The sequence below is a fragment of the Garra rufa genome, chromosome 10, assembly GCF_049309525.1.
Source record: "Garra rufa chromosome 10, GarRuf1.0, whole genome shotgun sequence".
NCBI lineage: Eukaryota > Metazoa > Chordata > Actinopteri > Cypriniformes > Cyprinidae > Garra > Garra rufa.
In genome coordinates, this window is record NC_133370.1 from 26162024 (window position 1) to 26186449 (window position 24426).

Consider the following 24426-nt stretch of genomic DNA (forward strand, 5'->3'; position numbering starts at 1 on the left):
TTTTTAATAGCTTGTTTTAAGATGTTCAGAGATGTATCTGAACATTTTGTTGATTATCACCATTGTTGAGATTCATATGCTGATTCATCATGTCTGTGGTCTTTAGAAGGAAACAGATGAAAACTTTTAGCACACAAAGTATGATAAAATGATTCAGCTAATATGATTTATACAACACATAAATGTAAAGCTGTAAGTAGGCCTAATATTAAAGTAACACAACATCCATCTATGCAACAAATAAACTTCAAAAGAAATTAACACACTAACAAATCCCCCTACTTTTTTGTTTTTACACTTTGTTGGCCAAGCTCAACATGTTTGATTTAAGTTCAACAAAAGCTATCAGCACAACATTAAACCTATCATGTGACGGGTCAAGAGCCCAACCAAAGGAAACCCTGCTCTCATTGATGGTGATTTCACATGAAACAAAACATCTACACATTTGTTAGTTCTCAATAAGAGCTTCTCTAGAAGTCTGACAGAAGACAATCTGGTTAGTAATGAGTGAAGCTGGTCAATCTGTTTGTGGAGTTGTTGAATCAGATCTTGAGAGGTTTAATGTATTGTTTTATTTGAGTTGATTTCCTCTAAGGCTGTGGTTGAAGTCAGCTGTAGTTCTTGTGTTTCTCTTTCCATTGATGATTCATCAGGTGTTCATCATTAATGATCAATCATCACATAATGATCTCATTAACTCCAACACTGTGTCAATGCTACTTGAACACTCTGTAGTGTGGAAACACATGAACACTGAGCAGTGCTTGTTTAACACTGGGGATAATTACATAAACCTTACCTGTTTCATTCACGTATCACTGATGCATATGAATCACATTAAGTTTATTAATATGTTTATATTAAAACTATGTAATCCAAATACATGGAAAATTAGCATTTAATTGAATTACATAAAGTTTATTTTTAGACCGAATTATTTTTTTGAGTGTAGATAGATAGATAGAATGAACTATGATATAATCATACCTACAGTCAAGCCCGAAATTATTTATACCCCTGGCAAATTCTGATTTAAAGTTACTTTTATTCAACCAGCAAGTTTTTTTTTTTTGACCGGAAAGGACACAGGCTTCTCCCCAAAAGATAATAAGACGATGTACAAGAGGCATCATTGTGGAAAAAAATATTTCTCAGCTTTTATTTACATTTGATCAAAAAGTGGAATGTCCAAAATGATTAATACCCTTTGCAAACACAGCCTATGGGAAAATGCCACAGCCTATGGGAAAATCCAAAGTTCTATACCATTCCAAATAGTCCAAGCTGTTCTAAAGCATCCTAATTACCCTGATTCACTGGGAACAGCTGTTTTAATCAACTCAACAGGTGAAAAACAGAAGCTCTCTGCTGTTGGTTTGTGACAGTCATGGCTAAGACAAAGGAGCTCACTGAGGGCCTGTGGCTGCGCATTGTGGCTGCTCACAAGTCAGTAAAGGGCTATAAGACCATATCTAAATGTTTTGAAGTTTCAGTGGCTACAGTGCAAAGTATTATTAAAAAATACAAGACGTTTCGCACTGTGAAAAATCTCAGAGGACGCGGTTGGAAGCCAAAAGTGACACCTGTGCTGGCCAGGAGGATAGTAAGAGAGGTAAAAAAGAATCTGAGGATCACCACCAAGGCCATCCTGATGAATCTGGGCTCTGCTGGTGGCAACATCTCAAGGCAGACAGTCCAACGGACACTGCACACCGCTGGGTTCTATGGACGCAGACCAAGGAGACACCACTTCTCCAGATAAGGCACACAAAAGTCCACTTGGCCTTTGCAAATGCTCATCTGGACAAAGAAGAAGACTTCTGTCTTCTGTTTTATGGTCAGATGAAACAAAATTTGAATTGTTTGGCCACAATGATGTAGCCTTCATTTGGCGTAAAAAAGGAGAAGACTTCAACCCTAAGAACACCATCCCCACTGTCAAACATGATGCTGGGAACTTAATGTTTTGGGGGTGTTTTTCAGCCGGTGGACCAGGAAACCTAATCACAGTAAACGGCACCATGAAAAAGGAGCAATACATCAAAATTCTCAACAACAACATCAGGTAGTCTGCAGAGAAACTTGGCCTTGGGCACCAGTGGACATTTCAGCACGACAACAACCCAAAACACACTGCAAAAGTGGTGAAGAAATGGTTAGCAGACAAAAACATTAACGTTTTGCAGTGGCCCAGCTAGAGTCCTGACTTAAATCCAATTGAGAATCTGTGGAGGGAGTTAAAGATCAGGGTGATGGCAAGGAGACCCTCCAACCTGAAAGAGTTGGAGTTCATAGCTAAAGATGAATTGTCAAAAATACCAGTGGAGACATGCAAAAAGCTGATAAGCAATTATAGAAAGCGTTTGATTGCTGTAATAGCCAATAAAAAGGCTTTTCTATTGATTATTGAGAAGGGTATGAATAATTTTGGACATGCCACTTTTTGTTCAAATGTAAATAAAAGATGAGTAATATTTTTTTCACAATGATGCCTCTTGTACATTGTCTTATCTTTTGGAAGAAGCCTGTGTCATTTCCGGTCAAAAGGAAACTTGCTGGTTGAATAAAAGTGTAGCGTCTGGACCAATCAGACATAGTTATTTGTTACATTTAACAAATTATCCTTAAAACCAACAAGCCAACTTTAGGTTGGCATTCTAAAAACAACCCCCAGTTCTACCAACATTAAGGCAACTGGGCCTTAAGGGCTCAGTTGTCAGGGCAACTATCTGATAACACCAGTTTTACGATCCAAAGGAATGCAGCAACCATAGGAAAGACATTTGGCCTACTGAAATGGATTCTTCCCTAATTCATAGGAAAACCTTCCTATGAATGAACACACAAATGCTCCAGTCGTTGTGTATATTATTGTGGTTTATGTACCTTGTCTTTTGTATGGTGTAATGTTTTTATGCAGGTGTTACTATAGATATAGATATATTATGTAGTATAACCACACGGTCATGTTTGGTATCTCTGAATTCGTATTTTGATGATCTAAAAGATGATGCATATTATATGTTGATACACATGTAACATATTAGAGTTTCAAGAATCTGTAGTAGTGTTGCATGAATACCCAATCCTGGCAGACATGCAAATTGCCTTGCTTTCAGACAAAGAGTCATAAAAGTTCACATTATCTCCAAATCTCCCGCTTGGAATTCAGCCTCTCTCATTGGTCAAGTCCACCTTTAGAGGTGTGATCTTCCCAGATGTTAAAAGGGCTCACACACCGTTCCGCCCAAGTTCTTCTAAAAAAACTTGATTGCTGCCTGTTGGGAGGGCCTCCACAGGCCCAGGCCTAGAGGGGGGCCTCAACATATGGAGCTGTGTGGACTCTCCCCAGTCTAGAAGACTCCACCACACAGAGTCAGACTACTCCCACTGGAGTTCATTTCACCCAACCATGGAACTTAGCATCATGAAAATGACCACGATCAGACATCTCTCTATCTTCACTCCTGGCCGTCTCTGGATCCCCAGTGGTGGTTCTTTTAGATGGTCAGCTCAGCCTCTCGCCCTTTTCCTGTACTGTTCTAACCATCCTCCTACCCTACCCTGTATGAGTGAGTATATGTTTGTTTGTTTAGATTAGTTATATGTTAGTCGTTAGTTAATAAAACTCTTGTGTACAAATTACATGAGTCTCTGATTCTGCCTTGCAAATTAATGTCCCTTTACGATTTCCGATCAAGCTACATGCTCTAATGCATTATTACTGTAAGAATGTTATTTTTCTGTGGCCAAGAAAATATCATTGCTTAGGGTTGATACGAAATTACCCTGTATGTTCGCTAGACGAACAGATTAATTGATGACGATTCAATTCCCCTACAGTTACTACTGGTGGCTGATATAAATAATGGTAATTAATCAAAATTAATTGTAATTATTTATATACATTTCCCTTTTGAGCTAAATTCGCTACAAAAGTAACTTTAAGTCAGAATTTGCCAGGGGTATGAATAATTTTGGGATAGACTGTATATAACACTATAACTATTTATAGATGTAGCAATTATTATTATTATTTTTTTGTTTCAAATATGTATTTTTAACATACATAATATAATCTATAAATTCAGTAGTCAGTAGTCAATACCAGTGAAATTTCACAATTCACAAGACCAATTTCCTCTCTGCCATAAAATGAAATATGCTACTGAAGACACTTTTTATTGTGACAACCTTGGATGCCTGACTCCAGTTTCTCGCCTGCATGGTTTGATTATGCACCTCGCTGTTTACAGGTTTTACAGACCCTGACGGAGATGTCCATTTCAGGCCAGCAAACGTGATTGCCATGGCTTAGTCTTGATCATCCATCTAATAAAAAGCTGGCTCAAAGGCGTAAAAGAAGCTTTTGGCAGATAGCAGGAAAATTCCTATGCATGCAGCAGGAGATAACATCCGGATGAGAGGTGCGGACACACCTGGGTGACTGCCATGAAACCCATCTACACCCTGTAATAGCTTTCCCTTATGAAATGACATGTGTCAAACTCGACTTGCTTCGATTTGGAGGGTAATTATAACAGCCTTGAGGTGAATTCATAGACAGGTCCTAATGTGGGGTGGAATTCTAATAGTGTATCTGTAGAAACACCATGTGCCCTTTCAGAGAACAACTTCACAGGCTTTTGTAAGCTAATATAATTCGGTGCAGCATGGCCAGAGGTGCTAGACTCCTGAAAGACAGCAATATGTCTCAGAGGCACCGGGGTCCTTACCTTCAATAGCAAACGGTTTTCCTACAGTCAAGAGTTTGCAGTCTGCGTCTATGGACACCTCGTAGTCCAGCAAAGCTTTATCCATGATGAAGGCATCTAGCTGAGGGGGATCTGTCCTTCAACACACAGAGGAAGATAGTCAGAGCCAAACAAAAAAGACACCGCCAGCCAAACTTATGCTAGTTGCTACTGACTTTAAATGACTTTAAAAGTTGATTACAATAAGCCTAAACCAAACCCAAACCCTGAAGCTATAAACTGCCTAAATCTTTTGGCTTTAGTCAGATTTACTGAATAGAAGGTGCTTTGTGTACTGTGTGTGTAACTTTTCTCCCAGACTTTTTTTTAAAGCAATCCTTGAGTAGCTCCAGTATTTTGTTTCTTTATAGAAGAATTTATACATTGCAAAGATTGTTTCTATAAAGAGGTTTATCAAGTGTAAGGGAGGCAAAATAAATACATGCTGCTTTAGCTAATAACAGTGATTAATAATTGTGTTTAATGAAGTGAATTCACAAACTTACCAAGAATCACATCACCCTGAAATAAAACAATAATTCCCAAATCTGTCTCATAATACTGTGTGTTTACAGCTATTAAGTAGACGATATGACTGAAATCTTAATTTTATTTTATGGTAACAATTTATATCACAATATAGTCATTTTTGCTTTAATGACTTTTTTAAAAAAGGAAGCAACTTCTTTCTGAAGGATCATGTGGTGATATTGAAGAGTAATGGCTGCTGAAAATTCAGCTTTGCCATCACAGGAGTAAATTATTTTTTTAAATGTATGAAAACAAGAAACTTTGGAAGCTGGTTTCTGCCACTGAAAAAAACATAACAGTTTACATCTCACATTTCTTACTTTTTGTATTTCATGATATAAACTCACAATTCTGCCTTTTCTGCAAAAGCGAGTTTGTATCTCACAAAAACATCTTTTATGTAAAATATCTTACTCATGACAGTACTAAATAAAAAATAACATTTTGTATGATCTCTCTTTCTTTTGTTAAAATTATTCAAATTTTCACAGATTCTGCAAGAGGTTTCCAAACTTTCGCATGGCACTGTATATTTCGCAACTATGACTTTATTTCATAGAATTGTGAGTTTATATTATGGAATTGTGAGAAAAAAAAGTCAGAACTGAAAGTTTGTATCGTAATTGTGAGAAAAAAAGTTGCATTACCTTTTTTAAATTTTTTATTCAGTGGCGGAAACTGGCTTCCATAGAAAACAGCTATTTTCATTCATAATAATATTTCACAATATTACTGTTTTTACTGTATTTTTGCTTTAAATAAGGTTTTAAAAAATGTTTTCACCAGTGTCAGTATCACAAAAAGTAATACTAACCTAAAAAAAAAACACAAACTCATGCTCACTGAAGACAAGTAAACAGTCAACAATTAAATAAGAATAAGAAACAAGCAACAGGACAAAAAAATACAGTACAACAAAAAAGTATAAGTATAAAAACGCCTAATTTTTCACTGTGTAAATTAAATATATATTTCCTCTTATTAATGTTACAAAAGTGGTTTATTCAAGAGCAGTGAGAGATTTTCTCTCTTTTGTCGTTTGATTAACATGACTGACAGACAGCAGGAATATTAGACTGCTGTCACTTTAAGAGCTGCCCGGATACAATATACTGTTACACATGTGTTTTCTTTCTCAGCTGCTTGCTTTCACTCAAGACCTAAATTACGGTTTACAAGGGTACTTGCAAGAGTAGGCATTTTGACACATATAAGTTTGTGTATTTAACCGTTCAAGGCCTATGAAGTGGCAAAAATAACTCAGTTCAACACTCCTGTGCTTTAAGAGCACAGTCTTTACTTGAAACAGTGAAGAACAGACCTGAGACGGTAGTCCAAAATCTCTACCGGTTCACAAAGTCCTACCAGTTAAATCATGCCTACCAGTATATCACCCACCCCTAACAGCTATGGTTAAAAATGTAGTATTCTGCTGCATACAGAGATTCAAGTGTGGTGAACTCTGAAAATTTATTTTTCCATTTTTTTTAAAGTACTACTTGTTATTTGTGATCCATTATTTATTAAAAACAACAGACTTAAAGCACAACACCATATCCTGTTAGTTGTTTATCTCTGAAGAAATATTGAATTCTCAAAATCTTGTTTGGGGCAATGCTTGCTCATCAGCTGACCCCCATTTTACCTCAAGTGTGACAGAAAATGAAGTGCAGGAAAATATTGAAGAGGATCAAACTAAGACTCTTATGCAACGGCTTTTAAAGGAAAAAAAGCTGTCCGGATGCTTGTCCTAAAAAAAATCTCACCCTAAAGGATGGCTCCCAACTATGGCTGCGATCTCAACTCTAAAAATGCTGACCATGTAAGGTGTCTCCTGTGAATTGAACAGAAGGATTTCTGACATAGAAGAAATCCACTGTCAATCATAAAAGACAGGAAGTACAAAGCAAAATACCGCACTATGTGGGAGCCTGAATCTGAGGATGGATCGTTGTGCGTGTTTGCGCACGCCTGTAAGCGTACGCTTGCCGGGAGTTATCTGTTGTCTCAGAAGAAAACCTTTGGCCTCATTCAGCAAGTTTAGATTTGACTGCCTCTCTTCTCAGCTTGGAGTCTGCAGCAGTCCCTGTACTTTCAGGGATGAATGGAAACTGAGACTACAGACAGAAAGCCTGGAGAGCAGACACTTGTTGCTGTCGACTCCGTTTGTTTAAACCGAGCGAGGTGGATGGTGCGCATAATTCCTTATGAAAGAGGAATAATATTGACGGTGTGTCATACAAAACCGATTCACAGTTGTGTCAACAGCTCTTGAGGGTGAGAACTGATTGTTGGCCTCTTATTGTGACCCTATTCATTGTTGTTGTATGTGCCTGCAGCCTTTGGGCTGCTTGTTGTCTGGGTCTCCAGCAGCACCGTGCAATTATTGAGCTCTATTTCCCTTTAGGCTTTTTCCAAAATGCCCATCTCCTGTTAAAGCTTTATTTGTTTCCTGCATGTTGCGCTCCTGCTCAGCACCACTTGATTTTATTGAGTTAAAAGAATATGAATGTGTCTACGTGAGTGTGAGGTTTGAAGATGATAGCTTTCTAAATACGCTTTATTGCAAGCGAAAAAGGCTGTTTAGAAATTCAGTTTGATCATTTCATTAGATTTACCACAGTCTCTTTCTCTGTCTCTTTTTTTTTTACCGTTATCTTTTCATTGGACTTTCCACCACTGGTATGTTCAATTGCCTGTTATCTTCTGTTTCTCTCCTGGGTCTAAACACTTACTTGAGTGTAGAGACTCCATCCGGAGTGGTGGGCTTGTTGAAGCGCCTCATGTACTCGTGCATCTCAGGAAAGCTCTTTTTCACATAGTCCTCAGCACTGCTCTCCCGAACTGTGCCGAAGCGAAACCCCAGAGACGGGTGATGGAGCTTGAAAAGAGCAATGAAACGTGAATCGATTGTGTGAGAAAGGTTTAAAAACATAATCCCAACACTTGAAAAAAAAAAGTTCCATGGTACCTTCGAAGTTTCTTGAACCATCGTGCAACCATGTTTTTGTGGATACGTATCATATACACTACCGTTCAAAAGAAGGAGTATAGTCAGGAGTCAGTATAGTTTTATATATATATATATATATATATATACTACTAAAATAACTACTAACTAAAATAAATACTTTTATTTAGCAAGGATACTACTTTCTGAAGAATCATTTAGTGATATTGAAGACTGGAGTAATGGCTGCTGAAAATTTAGCTTTTCCATCTCAGGAATAAATTACATTTTAAAATATATTAAAACAGAAAACTATGGAAGCCTGTTTCTGAAAAAAAGGTAATTGTGACTTTTTAATCTCACAATTCTGACTTTTGTTCTCGCATTTACGAGTTTTCATTTTGCAGACTTTTTTCCTCAGAAATGCAAACTGGCAATTTTGACTTTTTGCCTTACAATTTCGAGTTTATATCTTGCAATTCTGACTTAAAAACTCGCATTTTGACTTTTTTTTCTTACAGTTCTTAGTTTATATCTCGCAATTCTGACTTTTTCTCACAATTCCGAGTTTATATCTTGCAATTCTGAATTTTTTTCTCAGAAATGCGTGACACAAACTTGCTATTTTGATTTTTTTTTAATCACAATTCCGAGTTTATATATCACAATTCTAATTTAAAAACTCGCAATTGTGATTTTTTTTCTCAGAATTGCGAGATAAAACTTGCAATTCTGCCTTTTTTGCGAATGCAAGTTTGTATCTCGGAATTTCGTTTTTTTTTCTTCTGACAATTCCAAATTTATATCTCGCAATTCTGACTTTTTTCTCAGAATTGTGTGATACAAACTTTTTATTCTGAGAAAGTCCAAATTGCACAATATAAAAAAGTAACAATTGTGAGTTTATATCTCGCAATTTAGACTTTCTTTCTCAGAATTGCAAGTTTATATCGCACAATTCAGAGAAAAAATAGCCAGAAGTTTTTGACTTTTTTTCCTCGCAATTGACTTAAAAACTCTAATTTCTGACTTTTTCTCACAATTCCGAGTTTATATATCACAATTCTGAATTTTTTCTCAGAAATGAGATACAAACTTACAGTTTTGCCTTTTTTCTCACAATTCCAAATTCATATCTCAGAATTCTGACTTAAAAACTCTCAATTCTGACTTTATCTCACAACTCCGAGTTTATATATCGCAATTCTGACTTTCTTCTTAGAAATGTGAGTTACAAACTTGCAATTTTGACTTTTATTCTCAAAATCTCAGTTTATATCTCACAATTCTGACTTTTTCCTCACAATTCTGAGTTTATATCTCGCAATTCAGAATTTTTCCTCAGAAATGCGTGATACAAACTTGCTATTTTGACTTTTTTCCTCAGAACTCAGAATTCTTTATATATTCTTTATATTCAGATTTTATATTTTGCAATTCTAATATAAAAAAATCGCAATTCTGACTTTTCTATCAGAAATGTGATACAAACTTCAATTCTGAGAAAGTCCGAATTGCAAAATATAAAAAAGTAAGAATTGTGATATTTTGCAATTCTGACTTTGATTCTCAGAATCAAAATTTAATTTCTCAGAACTGTATATCTCGCAATTCAGACTTACTTTCTTAGAATTGCAAGTTTATATCATGCAATTCTGAAAAAAAAAAAAAAAAAGCCAGAATTATAAGATGTAAACTCACAATTACGAGAAAAAAAGTCAGAATTGTAAAGAGAAAAAGTCACAATTACCTTTTTTATTCAGTGGCGGAAACAGGCTTCCACAGAAAACAACTATTTTCAGTTGTAATAATATTTCACAATATTATTGTTTTTACTTACTTTTTGTTGAAATAAATGTAGCCCTGGTGAGCATAAGAGACTCCTCCAAATTTATGAACGGTAGTGTCTGTATATATATGTACAGCATTTTTATTTTTAAGGATACAAAATTACAGCATAGTTTAAATTAATCACTGAACAAAAATATTTATGCATTTTACCTCTTCAGTAATTCAGGATGAAATGCAGTGTTTTACCTTGACGTCATGAATCCCTGACACTTCCTCAAAGGTCTTCTCCCCCACCATGACAGCTGCTAGGTTGGCTGTGTAACTAGACAGAACCAGCAGGCAAAATATGGCCCAAAGGTTCATGAGGAAGCGTCCCGTCCAGCACTTTGGAGTTTTACTGGCAACGGTCCGGCCAAACAGGATGGCGTAGCAGAGATTCAGGGCAGACGAGTAAGAAAAAACCCTGATGCGGTTGCGCCCATGCGGGGTCATGCCAAACGGACTGTTCCACTCGTAAAGTGTGATGAAAAGGGCTGTGATGTGCAGTGCCACAAAGATGCCCACCCACATGGACCAGTGAAGCGGCCACATGAAGGCACCAATGGGTGCAGCTGTGTCCTTGCTGCGCACCAGGATCCCAAGACTGGTGGAAAAGAAGGGGCTGGTGAAGTCTATCACACGACTTCGAGCAGAGTTGATGCTAAAGCTGGTGACGGCCATATCCGCCACACCACTGAGCAGGTCGCCCACCAACCCAGTCCATTTACCGCCTTTCCATGCCCCATACTTCCCATCGCCTACGATGTAAAGGTCAAACTGGAAGTGCATATCCTCAGCTAACTTTTCAAGCAGATCGATGCAGTATCCATAGCAGCATTTCCGCATGTCATTTGGCAGTGAACTGCTGTTGGTTTGCTCCAGCTCTCTGAACAGCTGGTTGAGGACTTCCGAGCTGTTGGTTTGGGGGTCAAGGCACAGCTGACCTGCCGGACATTGGCCCTCCTCGTCCACCTCCCGAGTGAACACAAACGGGTGCTCGACCAAGGTCACGACCCGCAATCTGCTCCCCGCCACTGGGAGTCCCGCTTGCCAGCGGCCGCCGAGCCTGATCTCCGGGCCATCCTCCCGGTGGTGTTGGGTCATGCCTGGCCACAGGCCCTGCTCCTCCAATTCCAGACGGCCTGACTGCCAGCTTGCCACGGTCACCCAACTTGGCTGGCCCAGAGGGTCTCGCTGTAGACTCCATATGTGGAAGCGCTGGGAGGTAAGCACCCTGGAGAGGGAGCGCTGCACTCGCACCGGGCCTGTCAGCCCCGTGAAAGAAGTGTTCGACAAGAACCTGAGCACAGCAGAGACATCAGCTTTGTGAGAGGAATATATATGTATCCAGCAAAAGCAAAGACAGTGATGAGATGACAGAGCAAAAAAAATCTGCTGAATCTCTAGCGAACTGAATTTTACAAAGAGCCAAGGGAGATAACTAGTGAAAAGGAGTCAAAGGAATAAAAGTAGTATACAGAAGTGATACTACATAGGAAATACAGCAACCAGTGAAAATAGCTATTTTAAGCCTGTTTATAATATTGATTATTATTGATTGATTTTAATTGGTTTAAATGGATTAAGTACAGTATTTCCAGTGTTGCTGAATGCATTAGTTTCATATCAAACATGCCAAAAGAGATTTTAGCTTTGATAATTAACCTATAAAGCCTACTGTAACATATTTGATGCGCATATTTCTAAGGCTTCTAAATTATTAACATGTTTAAAACGTTGATGAAAAACCTTTTATACAATCTTCTACTGAACATGTCTTCTGCACTCTGACTAATGGTTCATACTTTCCTAGTAAGTAAAATGCCTTTTAGTATAAAGCTATAAAACATCAGGTTGTGGTATATGGGTCTTTTAAACAAAAAAATTACAGATTTTTATAAAGTGAATATAATAACTACTTTTATATTGTTAGTAATTTTCAAGACATTTTTTACTGGACTGAAGAAATTTAGGTTGCTTAAAAACTTAAATGAGTTGAATGTAAGTATCAAATATGATACATCAGGCTTTTGAGGAGGGTTTATCTGTACATCTTTCAATCATCATTGTATTGGACCTCATTATATTTTCCCACCACAATAAAAACTACAGAGCTTTGATCATAAAACTAAGGATTTAAATATCTTACAAAGACATATTATTGGGAGATATAGACTGACAACTTATACAGTGGTGGCCAAAATTATTAGAACACTTGTTTTTTCACCAGCTAAAAAATGAGTTTAAGTCAGTTATTTTTTAAGATATCTTTTGCTGTAGTTTATCAATAGGAAATATCAGTTTACATTTCCAAACATTCATTTTGCCATTAATTGTAATAATCCAGTGAGGTTTTTGTTGGCACAAGGAGTCTGACAACAGCCAGTGCTCCACACAGAGATCTGTTCTCATCATTGTCCAGTCTGTCTGGAATGACATGAAAAAATGAAAAAACTCAGACAGACTAAACCCAGAAGAACTGTGGCAATGTCTCCAAGATGCTTCAAGAGATCTACCTAAAAAAAGGTACCTAAAAAACTATGCACCATTGCACCAACTAAAGGCAAAAGCTGCTTTAAATGCAAATGATGGTCACACCAAATGTTGATTTAATTTAGTTAATAGAAGTGAATAGATAAAGAAAATCTATTTACAACATTATTTTTGACAGCATCCTTATTTCACACATTATTTTTACACAAGTGGCTAAACTTTTAACAGTACTGTAGCTTTGCAGGTAGGTTTCTTGAAGCATCTTGAAAACGTTGCCACAGTCTGGGTTTAGTCTGTCTCAGTTTGTTCAGTTTCTTCATGTCATTCCAGACAGACTGGATGATGATGAGATCAGATCTCTGTGTGGAGCACTGGCTGTTGTCTAACTCCTTCTGCAAACAAAAATCTCACTGGATTATGACACAATAGCAAAATGAATATTTGGAAATGTAAACTTATATTTCCTACTGACACACTACAGCAAAAGAAAGAAATAAACGTAAAACTTAAAACTATTTTTAGCTGGCTAAAATACTAGTGTTCTAATCATTTTGGCCACCACTGTATTTACATGCATTTTTTGTAAGTAGTCTGCTATAATGTTATAACAATCTCATTAATTTAACTTACAAGCTTTCAGAATTCATCTTTATCAGAATTTCTGGCCATATAAATAACAGCAGCCACACCAAATTGCATCTTTTTACAGTTTGGGCCTCTAAATAAAACTGAGGTGTTTACTTTTTTCATGACCTACATATTCTCCTATATATATATATATATATATATATCATACTATATGAGTCATGAAAGGCTGATTAAATGATTTTTAAACATTTTTTTTAGATTTTGTCTAAAGATTCAATACACTGTTTCATTAAAGGCACACTATAACTGCAGGTGATTCATTCAGAACCATTCATGAGTTAATTTGTGAAAAACTGTTTTCTGTTTTAATATATTTTAAATCATTCATGGGTTTTTGTGGGTGTTTTACATAAATTACAATCAATCAAAACAAGACCAGCTAAGAGTTCAAAATGTCAGCCTTGTGTGAAAATGCTATTTGCTCAGTCGATCGCATGCTTAAATACAGCAGCAGAAGCAGCACGGGAACTCAGTTTGCACTCAGCGCTCAGGGAATCTGCATCTCACAGGCACGGCACGTTTTGTTGAATGACCACAGAGAACAGTGTCTGATTCACAAAAGGTTAGGTGCAGTTTACTGATGATTTAAATCCATTTATCACTATATGAGTGACAGAATAAGCGTAACACTAAATCCATGAAACAACAATGTGGTCATCAATAAAGAATGATATTGCTTTACTTAAATATATTTATATAATTGGGCATTGCTGTAATTATTACAGTGAAAATGTCATTAGAATATTGAGTAAAGACCATGTCTCATCATCCTACCGTAAATATATCAAAACTTAATTTTTAATTAATAATATGCATTGCCAAGAACTTCATTTGGACAACTTTAAAGGTGATTTTCTCAGTATTTAGATTTTTTTTTTTTTTTTTTTTTTTTTTTTGCACCCTCAGAATCCAGATTTTCAAATAGTTATATCTTGGCCAAATATTGTGTTATCCTTACAAACCATACATCAATGGAAAAGCTATTTATTCAGCTTTTGGTTTTGTGGTTTAGGTTCACATATGAAAATGTTCATAGACTAAAAATGCTTGGTGATCACCCTGGCTGTCATGATATAATACATATATATAAATGTGTGTGTATGCATGTTAAATAAGGATTTGAACCCAGGTCCCCTCGCATACTAAACGAAAATTACACCTCTAGACGATCTTGTCGCACTGTTATAAAAAGAAGTGCCACAACTGTCACACAGTGCCCTCAGAAAAAAATATTAGGCACCAAGATTTAAATAATTATTTCTTATCCAAGAGCACCAGCTTTTCAAACGAACATTCCAAAATGTTTAATCTTGAATTCTCAAACAATATTTTTCACAGCAGGAGAAAAGAATAAGAACAGAAGGAAATATAGATCACTCTGGAAGCACACTGAAGTTCAAGGCTTTCTTCAAAGGCATAAGGACAGAAGGGCAGGATTATGACCTGAGTAACCTGAATCACACTAAATCTTTTGAACCAATATATGACCTTTGACAGCCCATGTATTTAACCGCTGTGCTGCCACCAGATCAGTTCTGTTAACATCCATCAGAGAGTAGTAAACAAACAAATAAATAAATAAATACAGCACGGTTTATAGGTGAATAACCCTCTTTGCCGCTTCGGATATTAAACTCCTGTGTTGTTCTGCATAGATCACATAATTGTGATTCCTCACACAGCCTAGCCACACTGTCTTTATGGCAGAATATATACCATGAATTAGTTGAATGATCGATTTTCGTCAATAAATCAGCTGGGGATGTAGAGTAGTCAAAGGGCTGCTGGGCAATGTCTGGGTCACGGAAGGAAGATGAAAAATCCCGAGTGAAAGAGGCTTGTGATGTGTGGCTAAATGAGGCCATAAATGATATGCACTCTGTGTGACCATAACTGCACACTTCCATTAAAACAGAGCAGAACAGAGAAAATAAAAGCAGAAAAAATTGATTGCCTGGATCATTAATTTCTCCTGATAGCCCTGAGTTTGACCCGTAGAGAACACTTGATCTGGTGTGAAAGCAGAAGTTAAAAGACAGGAGATAATGTGTTAGCCACTGCAACAAAGCTGATTTCCTTATTGAGATTTCTATCCATGTGACCATTATTAAACTTTCCGAAAGCATTAGCGCCGCTGAGGAACAATAATCCCTGTGCTGTGCTGTTTACAGATTCTCACATGGAATGTGTATAGACCTATTGCCAGTGCTCCAGTGCTACACACTCATTTCTCAGAGCAAATACGTTTCTCAATATAGGGGTGGGGGGAGGCACACACTGTGAGGTGAATATTAAAGATTACATCATTGCTTTCAATCCAGTGGAAAATCTCAGGGGTCCTCTGTCACACATTTTCTCATTTTTTAAAAAGTTTACTTATCAGAGCAAGACTCATATAACAGCGGCACTTTAATCTTACATCTGAAGGTGCTTTGCACTTTTTTTTTACCACAAAAAAAAAAAAATCTCATTTGTGGAATTGAGCAGATAGGTAAGGCTTCTTCCAGCCTTCAGTGATAAGAGTTCTCCAACAGTGTTCACAGGGACTTGATCACAACCCGAGAAACCTCTACTATTTGTTTTTCAGTTACACAAACCTTAGATTTTTTTCAAAGTGCAATGTCAAAACTCTAGCTACTAGTGCAACTGTTGTTAAATAAATTATTATATTTCTTGCTTAAAATGAACCCAAAATAGGTGGGAAATTAACATATTATTATGTTTAATAAATGAACATTTAGTTCAATAAATAATGATTAAATAATACAAATGTTTTAAATTGCCTATTAATAAATGTCCACCTTTTGATTATTGCTGTTGCCTCTACACTCAAAAAAAATGCTGGGTTATTTTTTTTTCTAACCCAAATGCTGGGTTTAGCCTGTTGGGTCATTTTATTGGGTTATTTTAAACATTTTTATCCAGGTGCTGGGTAGTTTTTCTGCATTCTAAAAATGCTGTGTTATTTGTTTTTTAACCCAAATGCTGGGTTTAGCTTTTTGGGTTATTTTATTGCATTATTTTAAAATGTTTTTTACCTATGTGCTGGGTAGATTTTCCTGTAACTAAGCTGCTGGGTCATTTTTAATGCTGAGTTATTTTTTTCTACCTAACACTGTAAAAAAAAAAAAAATCTGTAAAATTTACGCAGTTGTGGTTGCCAGAATTTTACTGTATAAATCTAGTTGCAACATTTTAGGTTTTATGGTTTTAACTTAAATTTACATTTAAATACCTTAATTTCATTAACTGATATAATGTTAATATACCAACCTATTGAAGTACTGAAATCTGTTTTGTACCTTTGTAATACACTGATAGCCTCCAAAAGCAGGTGGCGATGAGAAAGTCACATGATGAACCAAAGCCCATCACGAGCAGCTTTTAAGTACTAACACAATATCATTCACACAAACACTAAACACCATCATGGTAACTCACATGAAACTGAAATAATGCAATAACATTAATTCAACAACATACCCTAATGTACAAAACTGATTAAAAAAAAACTAAGAAACAGTTATTTAAAAAAACAAAACAAACATCAAACTTGAAATGTAATGCAGGGAATTCTGGGAATGTCAGTTTACGGTTATTCACTGTAAATTTTACATTCTTTTTCACTTCAGAAGACATTATACTACCATAAAATTACATGCATGTCCAATACAGTTTTTCACTGTATATAGTAGGGGAACTCAGCGTTAACCATTTAACAGGTATTTACTGTAGAATTTTTAGAGTCTTTTATCGCTAAATTTCCTGTCTTTTTTTACAGTGAACCGCTGGGTTGAGTCTGACTCAGACGAAACAACCCAGCTGTTGAGTTACAGTTAGAGCATAGGCTTTTTGCATCCTCTACAGAAGAGAACAGTTCTGCACACTGCCGATTTGGTGCACTTCTTCAGGGAAATAAAGGTTTGTATTTTATTTCTTTATAAAAAAAGATGGCGCCAGTGTGTTCGGCTCGCCGTCTGTCCCGCTCGTCCCTTCTCACGCCGTGGGGATTTGTACTGTTTGTTTCGTCAGTCTTATTTGTTTTCCGTAATGCAAACGCGCTACTGGTGTATGATCATAAAACGTTATTAGATCTTCGACCCTGTGCCAAGGAACTTGGAAAGTTAAATGAACACAAGCCCCTACCCCCGTTGCTGTCAGATATTCCAGCTTACCTACGCTGCCACCCGGTTCTACACGATCGGCGCAAGCGTTATCGCCGACGGGGTAAACGTAGCGGTAGACTGCTGAAATTGAAGGTTTCTTTGGCCCACTGTTCTGTGGCTTCCATGGATAAGCACAGAGCAGTGCCTCACCTCTATATCCCTCGGCGCTTCCTGGATCCTGTCGACGCATGGTTGGTACCTGTCGTCGGTTGTCTGGAGGAGGTTTTCCAGCCTCGCACATCCTGCTATTCTCGTCTACGCTGGCGTGGGGTAAATCTGCAGAATCTACGGCCTCTTTGCTCAGCCCCCCAGAGTGCTAGCACCGCGAATCCTCCGGCGCCTGCTAGGATTGGCCTAGTAAATGCTAGATCGCTAGCAAATAAAACTTTTATCTTAAAGGATCTTTTTACCTCTCGTGGATTGGACTTTCTCTGTGTGACTGAGACATGGCTGAAGATCGGTGAGTCCGATGCTTTTTCTGAACTTTTACCGCACGACTGCTGCTTTTTTAATTCTCCGCGAACTTCGGGACGCGGGGGAGGGATAGCAACTGTTTACAAGAATGTTTACAAATGCAAACAGCTATCGCCTCCCCCTCTGTCTACCAGCTTTGAACTGAGTTTATTTGAGCTGGGCCGTCCTCACATGGTGTTATGTGCGGTTATCTACCGCCCTCCCAAGTACAATAAGAATTTTATAAATGACTTTTCAGTTTTTCTGGCAGAATTTATGCCTAGGTACGATCGTGTGCTCATTGTCGGCGATTTTAATATCCATGTGTGTTGTCCTGGTAACCAGATGGCAAAGGAATTTTTGCAACTCATTGACTCTTTTAACCTTGAACAGTTTGTATGTGGTCCCACTCAGGAACGCGGTCACACACTCGATCTTGTGTTATCTTATGGTCTGCCTGTCTCCAACTTGGAAATCTGTGTTGCCGGGTTTTCGGATCATATGCCTATACTATTCGAGATTCCGGTTGTTTTTAATATAGATGAACCACACACCCTTGCCAGACCCTGCCGTATTATTAATTCTTCCACCTCTGCTCAGTTCACTTCTGTTTTCAACTCTATTTGTGTTATCCCTGAATTGATGGACACTGATGAGCTTAGCTCGTGGCTGCATAACACCTACCAAGTCGCTATAGACTCTGTGGCACCACTGAAACTCAGAAAGCCTAAAATAAAATTTGAACCTTGGCAAAATGATATGGCTCGCGCCGCCAGACGCGAGTGCCGTAAAGCTGAACGTAAATGGAAGAAAGACAATTTATACGTGTCACTATATATGCTGAGAGACAGCTGGAGCAGGTACCAGGCGATTATAAAAGAAGCCAAGAGAAAATACCTCACAGAAATTATTTTACTAAATCATAACAAGCCCCGCGTTCTGTTTAGGACTATTGACTCCGTGCTCAATGTCCCACACTCTCTAGGTGTTGATGCCTCCCGATCGACATGTGAGCGTTTTCTACATTTCTTTATTAATAAGGTATGCTCTATTAGAGCACTTATCCAGCCTGTTTCAAGCAATCCTTCTGTCGTTCCTCACTGTATAGCTCTATTTGACAAGTTTGAGCCTGTGAACTTGGATATGTTACAGGAGATCGTCAGCCATTTAAAGCCCTCAGGTTCCCCGTATGATGCTCTTCCCCCTCGATTTTTCAAGGAGGTATTTTCCACTCTAGGGCCATCTGCCTTAGCACTTGTTAATAGTAGTTTGCTCTCAGGAGTGTTCCCTAACAAGTTTAAACATGCAGAAGTGCTACCCCTGCTCAAAAAACCTGGACTGGACACTGCAGATCTTGCAAATTTTAGACCTATCTCGAAGTTACCCTTTTTGTCAAAAGTACTTGAAAAGGTAGTGTGTAACCAATTAATGAATTTTTTGGAAGATCATAAATTGCTGGAAATATTTCAGTCTGGCTTTAGGGCCCAGCACAGTTCGGAACTAGCTTTGTTGAAAGTTTTTAATGACATCTTTTTAGCTACAGATTCTGGAGACTGTGTTATTCTTGTGCTTCTGGATTTAACCGCTGCTTTCGATACTGTAGACCATGACATTTTAATCTCGCGATTGGAAAAATGGGTGGGCGTTAAAGGGGTAGCGCTTGATTGGTTTAAGTCCTATCTGGAGGGACGAACATTTAGCGTCAGCATTGGGGAGTATGTCTCCTCTTCTGCCCCTCTGCTGAGTCCCACAGGGCTCGGTGTTAGGTCCTCTTCTTTTTTCTCTCTATTTGCTTCCCCTTGGGTCAATAATTAGGAGGCATGGCATGTCTTTCCATCTGTATGCCGACGACACCCAGATCTACATTCCCATTAAAAGAAGTGATACTGTAGGACCATTGCTTCAGTGCCTTGATGAGATAAAGTCTTGGATGGCCGAAAACTTTTTAAGCGTTAATGATAAGAAAACGGAAGTCATGGTTTTTGGAGATATAACTCTGACTTCTACGGTAGATTTGTGCACCCTAGCCCAGTATGTTAAACCGACTATCACTAACCTTGGGGTTAAACTCGATTCTGATCTCAGGTTGGACAAACAAATAGGGACGGTAGTCAAGTCTAGCTTTTTTCAGCTGAGACAGCTGAGGAAAATAAAACCATTTCTTTCTAGAAAACAATTTGAAACTGTAATCCATGCCTTTGTCACTACCCGCCTGGATTACTGTAATTCATTATATCTGGGGATAAGTGGGTCTTTGTTGGCCCGTCTGCAGTTGGTCCAAAATGCTGCAGCACGTCTCTTAACGGGGAGTCGCAAGTTCGAGCATATAACCCCCATCTTGTCCTCGCTTCACTGGCTGCCTGTGCAATATAGAGTTCATTTTAAAATTCTCTTGTTTGTTTTTAAATCTCTAAATGGCTCTGCCCCACACTATATATCAGAACTGCTTCATCCCTATAAACCATCGCGTGCTCTTAGATCAGCAGACCAACTGCTTCTTAGAGTCCCAAAAACTAGACGTAAACTGAGAGGTGATCGTTCATTCGCAGTGGCTGCCCCCAAATTATGGAATGTTTTACCTCTCTACATCAAGCAGGCCCCTTCGCTGTCCTTGTTCAAGTCTCATCTTAAAACCTACCTTTTTTCCTTGGCCTTCGATACCTGAATTGATATTGCTGGATAGTTTTAAATGTATTGTGTACATGGGTAATCCTAGTGCTGTCTTAATGTATATTATGTACTGTGTGTGTTTTATCTTGTTTTATTGTTCAGCACTTTGGTCTGCCGTTGGGTGGTTGTAAAGTGCTTTATAAATAAAGTTGAATGAATGAATGAATAAAATCTTTACTGTGCTCTAAATTATAATATTTTATGCCATGCAACATATAAGGACGAGTTGTCAGTCAGCTGCGTTAGCAGCGGTTATTACGCATGATGAAAACGCCTTTTGCCTTACATAACTTAAACTGATTTTATTCATTATAATACTAAATTTAATTTAATTTGATGTTAAAAAATGTTCTCTAATCTCAGTACTGTTTGTTTATGGGCACGTTATGGAGTCGGTTACGGCATCGTTCAGCTACAAGTGAAATGCGAGGCGGCGGTCTGAGGTTCGCAGTTCCTCCGCCGAACACCAGCCCTTCACCGGCTTAGATTTTTGTGGTACAGCAGCATAAGAATCAGCACTATTTCAGTGAAAAGGGATAACAGAGAATGGTTAAATGCACTTAAATTAAAATGCTTTATTTAAATGTTAATTTTAATTTTATTTTTATAATGCTCGTTAAACTAATTTAAATGTATGTAAGATTGTAAATTATGCTGTATTCACCCAAATAAATTCAGTTTGTCTTATATTTTTTGTCCATGGGCGTTCTTTCTTATTAATAAATGCTCATATTTTGATTATTGTTGCTGTGGAGCTGCTTAGCTAAATTGAACTTGTTTCATAACTGATAAACAGTTATTAAACCGATCAGAACCAACACCAAATTGACTGGAGCTGAATAATGACACTATTTTCGAGATGCTTTACAGCAGAATTTAAATTTGTCTCATATTTGATGAAGTTCACATCATTGATTCTGTTATTTTTGATTACTGTGGAGCTGCTTTAAAAAATCTGTATTGTATAAAGTATTGGGACTTGATACATTTATGAACATTTAACTTACAGTAAAGCAATGTCAATTACCAACTTTTGAAAAATAATTATAAAATATGTTTAGAATAATAAAAGCAGCATGAATTAATGATTCCATTATTTATTTATCTATTTATTTATGTATTTTTTACATTCAAGGGGTCATGAACTGAGAAATCAAAAATGCCTTGATCTTTTGACATACAGTGCCTTGCAAAAGTATTCATACCCCTTCATTTTTTCACATTTTGTTTTGTTGCAGCATGTTAAACTGCTTTAAATTACTTTTTTTCCCACATCAATCTACATCTCATACACCATAATGACAAAGCACAAAACAGTTTGTAACAACAAGCAAATTTATTAGAAATAAAAAACTGAAAAGATCCCGTTGCATACGTACCCTTTTCTGGGACACTCGAAATTTAGCTCAGGAGCATTCATATTGCTTCTAGATGTTACTACACTTCGAGTGGAGTTAAACTGTGGCAAATTCATTTGAATGAGTATGATTTAGAAAGGCACACACCTCTCAGAAAATGTCTAACAGCTGAAAATGCATATCAGAGCAAAAACCAAGTCCTGAGGTCAAGATAACTGCCTGTAGAGCTCAGTGACAGACTTGCATTAAGGCAACGATCTAGGGAAGAGTTCAGAAAAAATCTGCTGCATTGAAAGTTCACAGAAGCATGTAGCCTCCATTATCCATAATGGAAGACGATTGGAACAACTAGGACTCTACAAAATGTCTGCCAGCCCCCATCCAAGCTGACTGAGCTTGAGAGGTGAAAAGGTGAGGCAAAGAATGGCAGATAATTGCCAAATGCAGATGTGCAAAGCTTCAACTATGTATTGAGTTAAGGGTATGAATACTTATGCAATGTACTTATTTCAGTGTTTTATTTTTAATAAATTTGTAAAATTTGCAAATCTGTTTTTTGCTTTGTCATTATTATGGTGTATGGAGTGTAAATTGATGTGGGGAAAAAACTAATTTAAAGTAGTTTATCATAATGCTGCAACAAACAAAATGTGAAAAAAATGAAGGGGTATGAATACTTTTGCAAGGCACTGTATAAGAGGTTGTTGTACTAAAAAAAGTTTCAGAACTCTAAAAACAGCTTATATTGAAGCCAATCTGCCAAAACAACAGATTGTGGAATGTGCCACTTTATGATGTAATTATGTGGCGAAACACTGCCGGTAAAGATGGCTCCAAAGACAAGAAGAAGCTGTGCAGTGCCAAGTTGTAGAAAAACACAGTCTTTGCATTGCCTTCCTTCTGATCCCAACATTAGAAAAGAGTGGATGAACTTAATTTTTAATGAAGTTCCAGACTGCGTCAGTAAGGTCCTTTGTTCACTTTACAGCAGATTCATTTACAAACAAAGCACAGTTTGACGCACGACTTTCAGAAAGATTGAAACTAATAGACGATGATGTGTTGGCTATATTGCATCCACACAAGTGAGTAACTGTTTTTATTACATGGTCACTATTGCTTTGTCTGTTATTACAGATCAAATGACGCATTTATGCGTTTTTAACCTAAATCATAGCAGCTACCATCTGTGAATGATGTAGGCTGTCAAACATGTTGTTAGCCAACACCTATTTAAACAGAGTGTTCTGATGAGGGGGTCAAAACAGTACAGAAAATAGCCTATTACTTCTAAATGATAATGTTTTTGGTGTAAAAATCTTTATAACATTATAAGTGGACATTAGAGAACAGCACAAAACAATAAAAAAGGCAGTTCATGACCCTTTGAAAATAGCAGCAAAGCAATAATAAAGCAATAAATAATACTGTGGCTAAGACAGAATAGTCCTGTAATTTCTCCTTTGTTTTTATTTTGAATGAGAAATTGTAAATATTCAGTCCCTCAGGATCTGCACAACAATCTCTGTATTATGTGATACTAATAGACAAGCCTCCCACAGCCTCCTCCACTAACACAATGCATCAAGCTGAGAGGCAGTGGACAGCAGGCTCTGTGAGCTCTTGACATTGAACAGGACACTGGCATTGAAGATGAAGAAAGAGCCTGGCGACCTGAATGCAGAAAGGTTTTTGTCCTGTTTATGGAGGTCAGTCAGTGAGAAGGACTCAGAAGTGTCACAAATGGCTTCTACATTGCTGCGAATGCATCACGGTGTGACTGCTAACTTGACGGCTTATGTAAATGCACACCGGGATATGGTTTTAATTAGGGAGGTATAAATGTATGGAAAATGCCCCTGAGTCAGTTAATTGCATTTTAAAGTCTCTGGTGGCTCCATCAGGAAAATAACTTTAAGATATGATGCCATACTGTGGCCGAGACGGAATATTCCTCTAACTTAATACTGGTGGCTGCAATACTAATTCAGCCATTTTCCTTGGAGAGTATTTACTACCTTATAATTCCCTTAATGTAGAGCATGCCTAATATGTCTACACACGCTAATGACTAAAGGTGAATTCAAAGCTTGATGATTGCACTGCGTGATCAGATAACTAATTAATTCATGATTAGGAGATAAGATAACATTTTAAAATATTGACAGCATTGGAGAAGCTCATTTAAAAATGTAGCTGGATAAGCAACAAGATGCGTATAATCTACAACAGTTAAGCCACATTAAAGCAACACTTGATAAAGTTAGCAAGAACACAAAAAAAAATCCTGAAAATAATTTTTTTCCTGTATTTTTAAAAACCTGATTATATATTGTATAACAAACATTTTTGAAGACCGTATTCAATTAAAAAGCTTTATACTGGGCATCACATAATAATTACATTTAAAAGAGGCCTGTATTAAATGCAAACCATTAGCAGTGACATTTCGCAGAAAGTCTCCCACATTATATGTCTGCTCACTGCATCCCTAAATTGATGTGTCATGACACATTGCTTTAATTTTCGGTTTGCGCACAATAGTGTGACCTATGATATTTGACTCTTTG

At 37.4% G+C, this 24426-nt stretch overlaps 1 protein-coding gene across 1 annotated transcript in view; it reads right to left on the reverse strand.

Moving 5' to 3' along the window:
- grin3ba (glutamate receptor, ionotropic, N-methyl-D-aspartate 3Ba) overlaps positions 1-24426 on the reverse strand; it is an 81946-nt gene that overhangs the window by 21103 nt on the left and 36417 nt on the right. The window contains exons 3-5 of the mRNA XM_073849180.1: positions 10276-11368; positions 8024-8169; positions 4740-4855 (exon numbers count right to left, since the gene is read on the reverse strand). Coding sequence (XP_073705281.1) covers positions 4740-4855; positions 8024-8169; positions 10276-11368 — 1355 coding nt within the window. The remainder of the gene's footprint in view (positions 1-4739; positions 4856-8023; positions 8170-10275; positions 11369-24426) is intronic.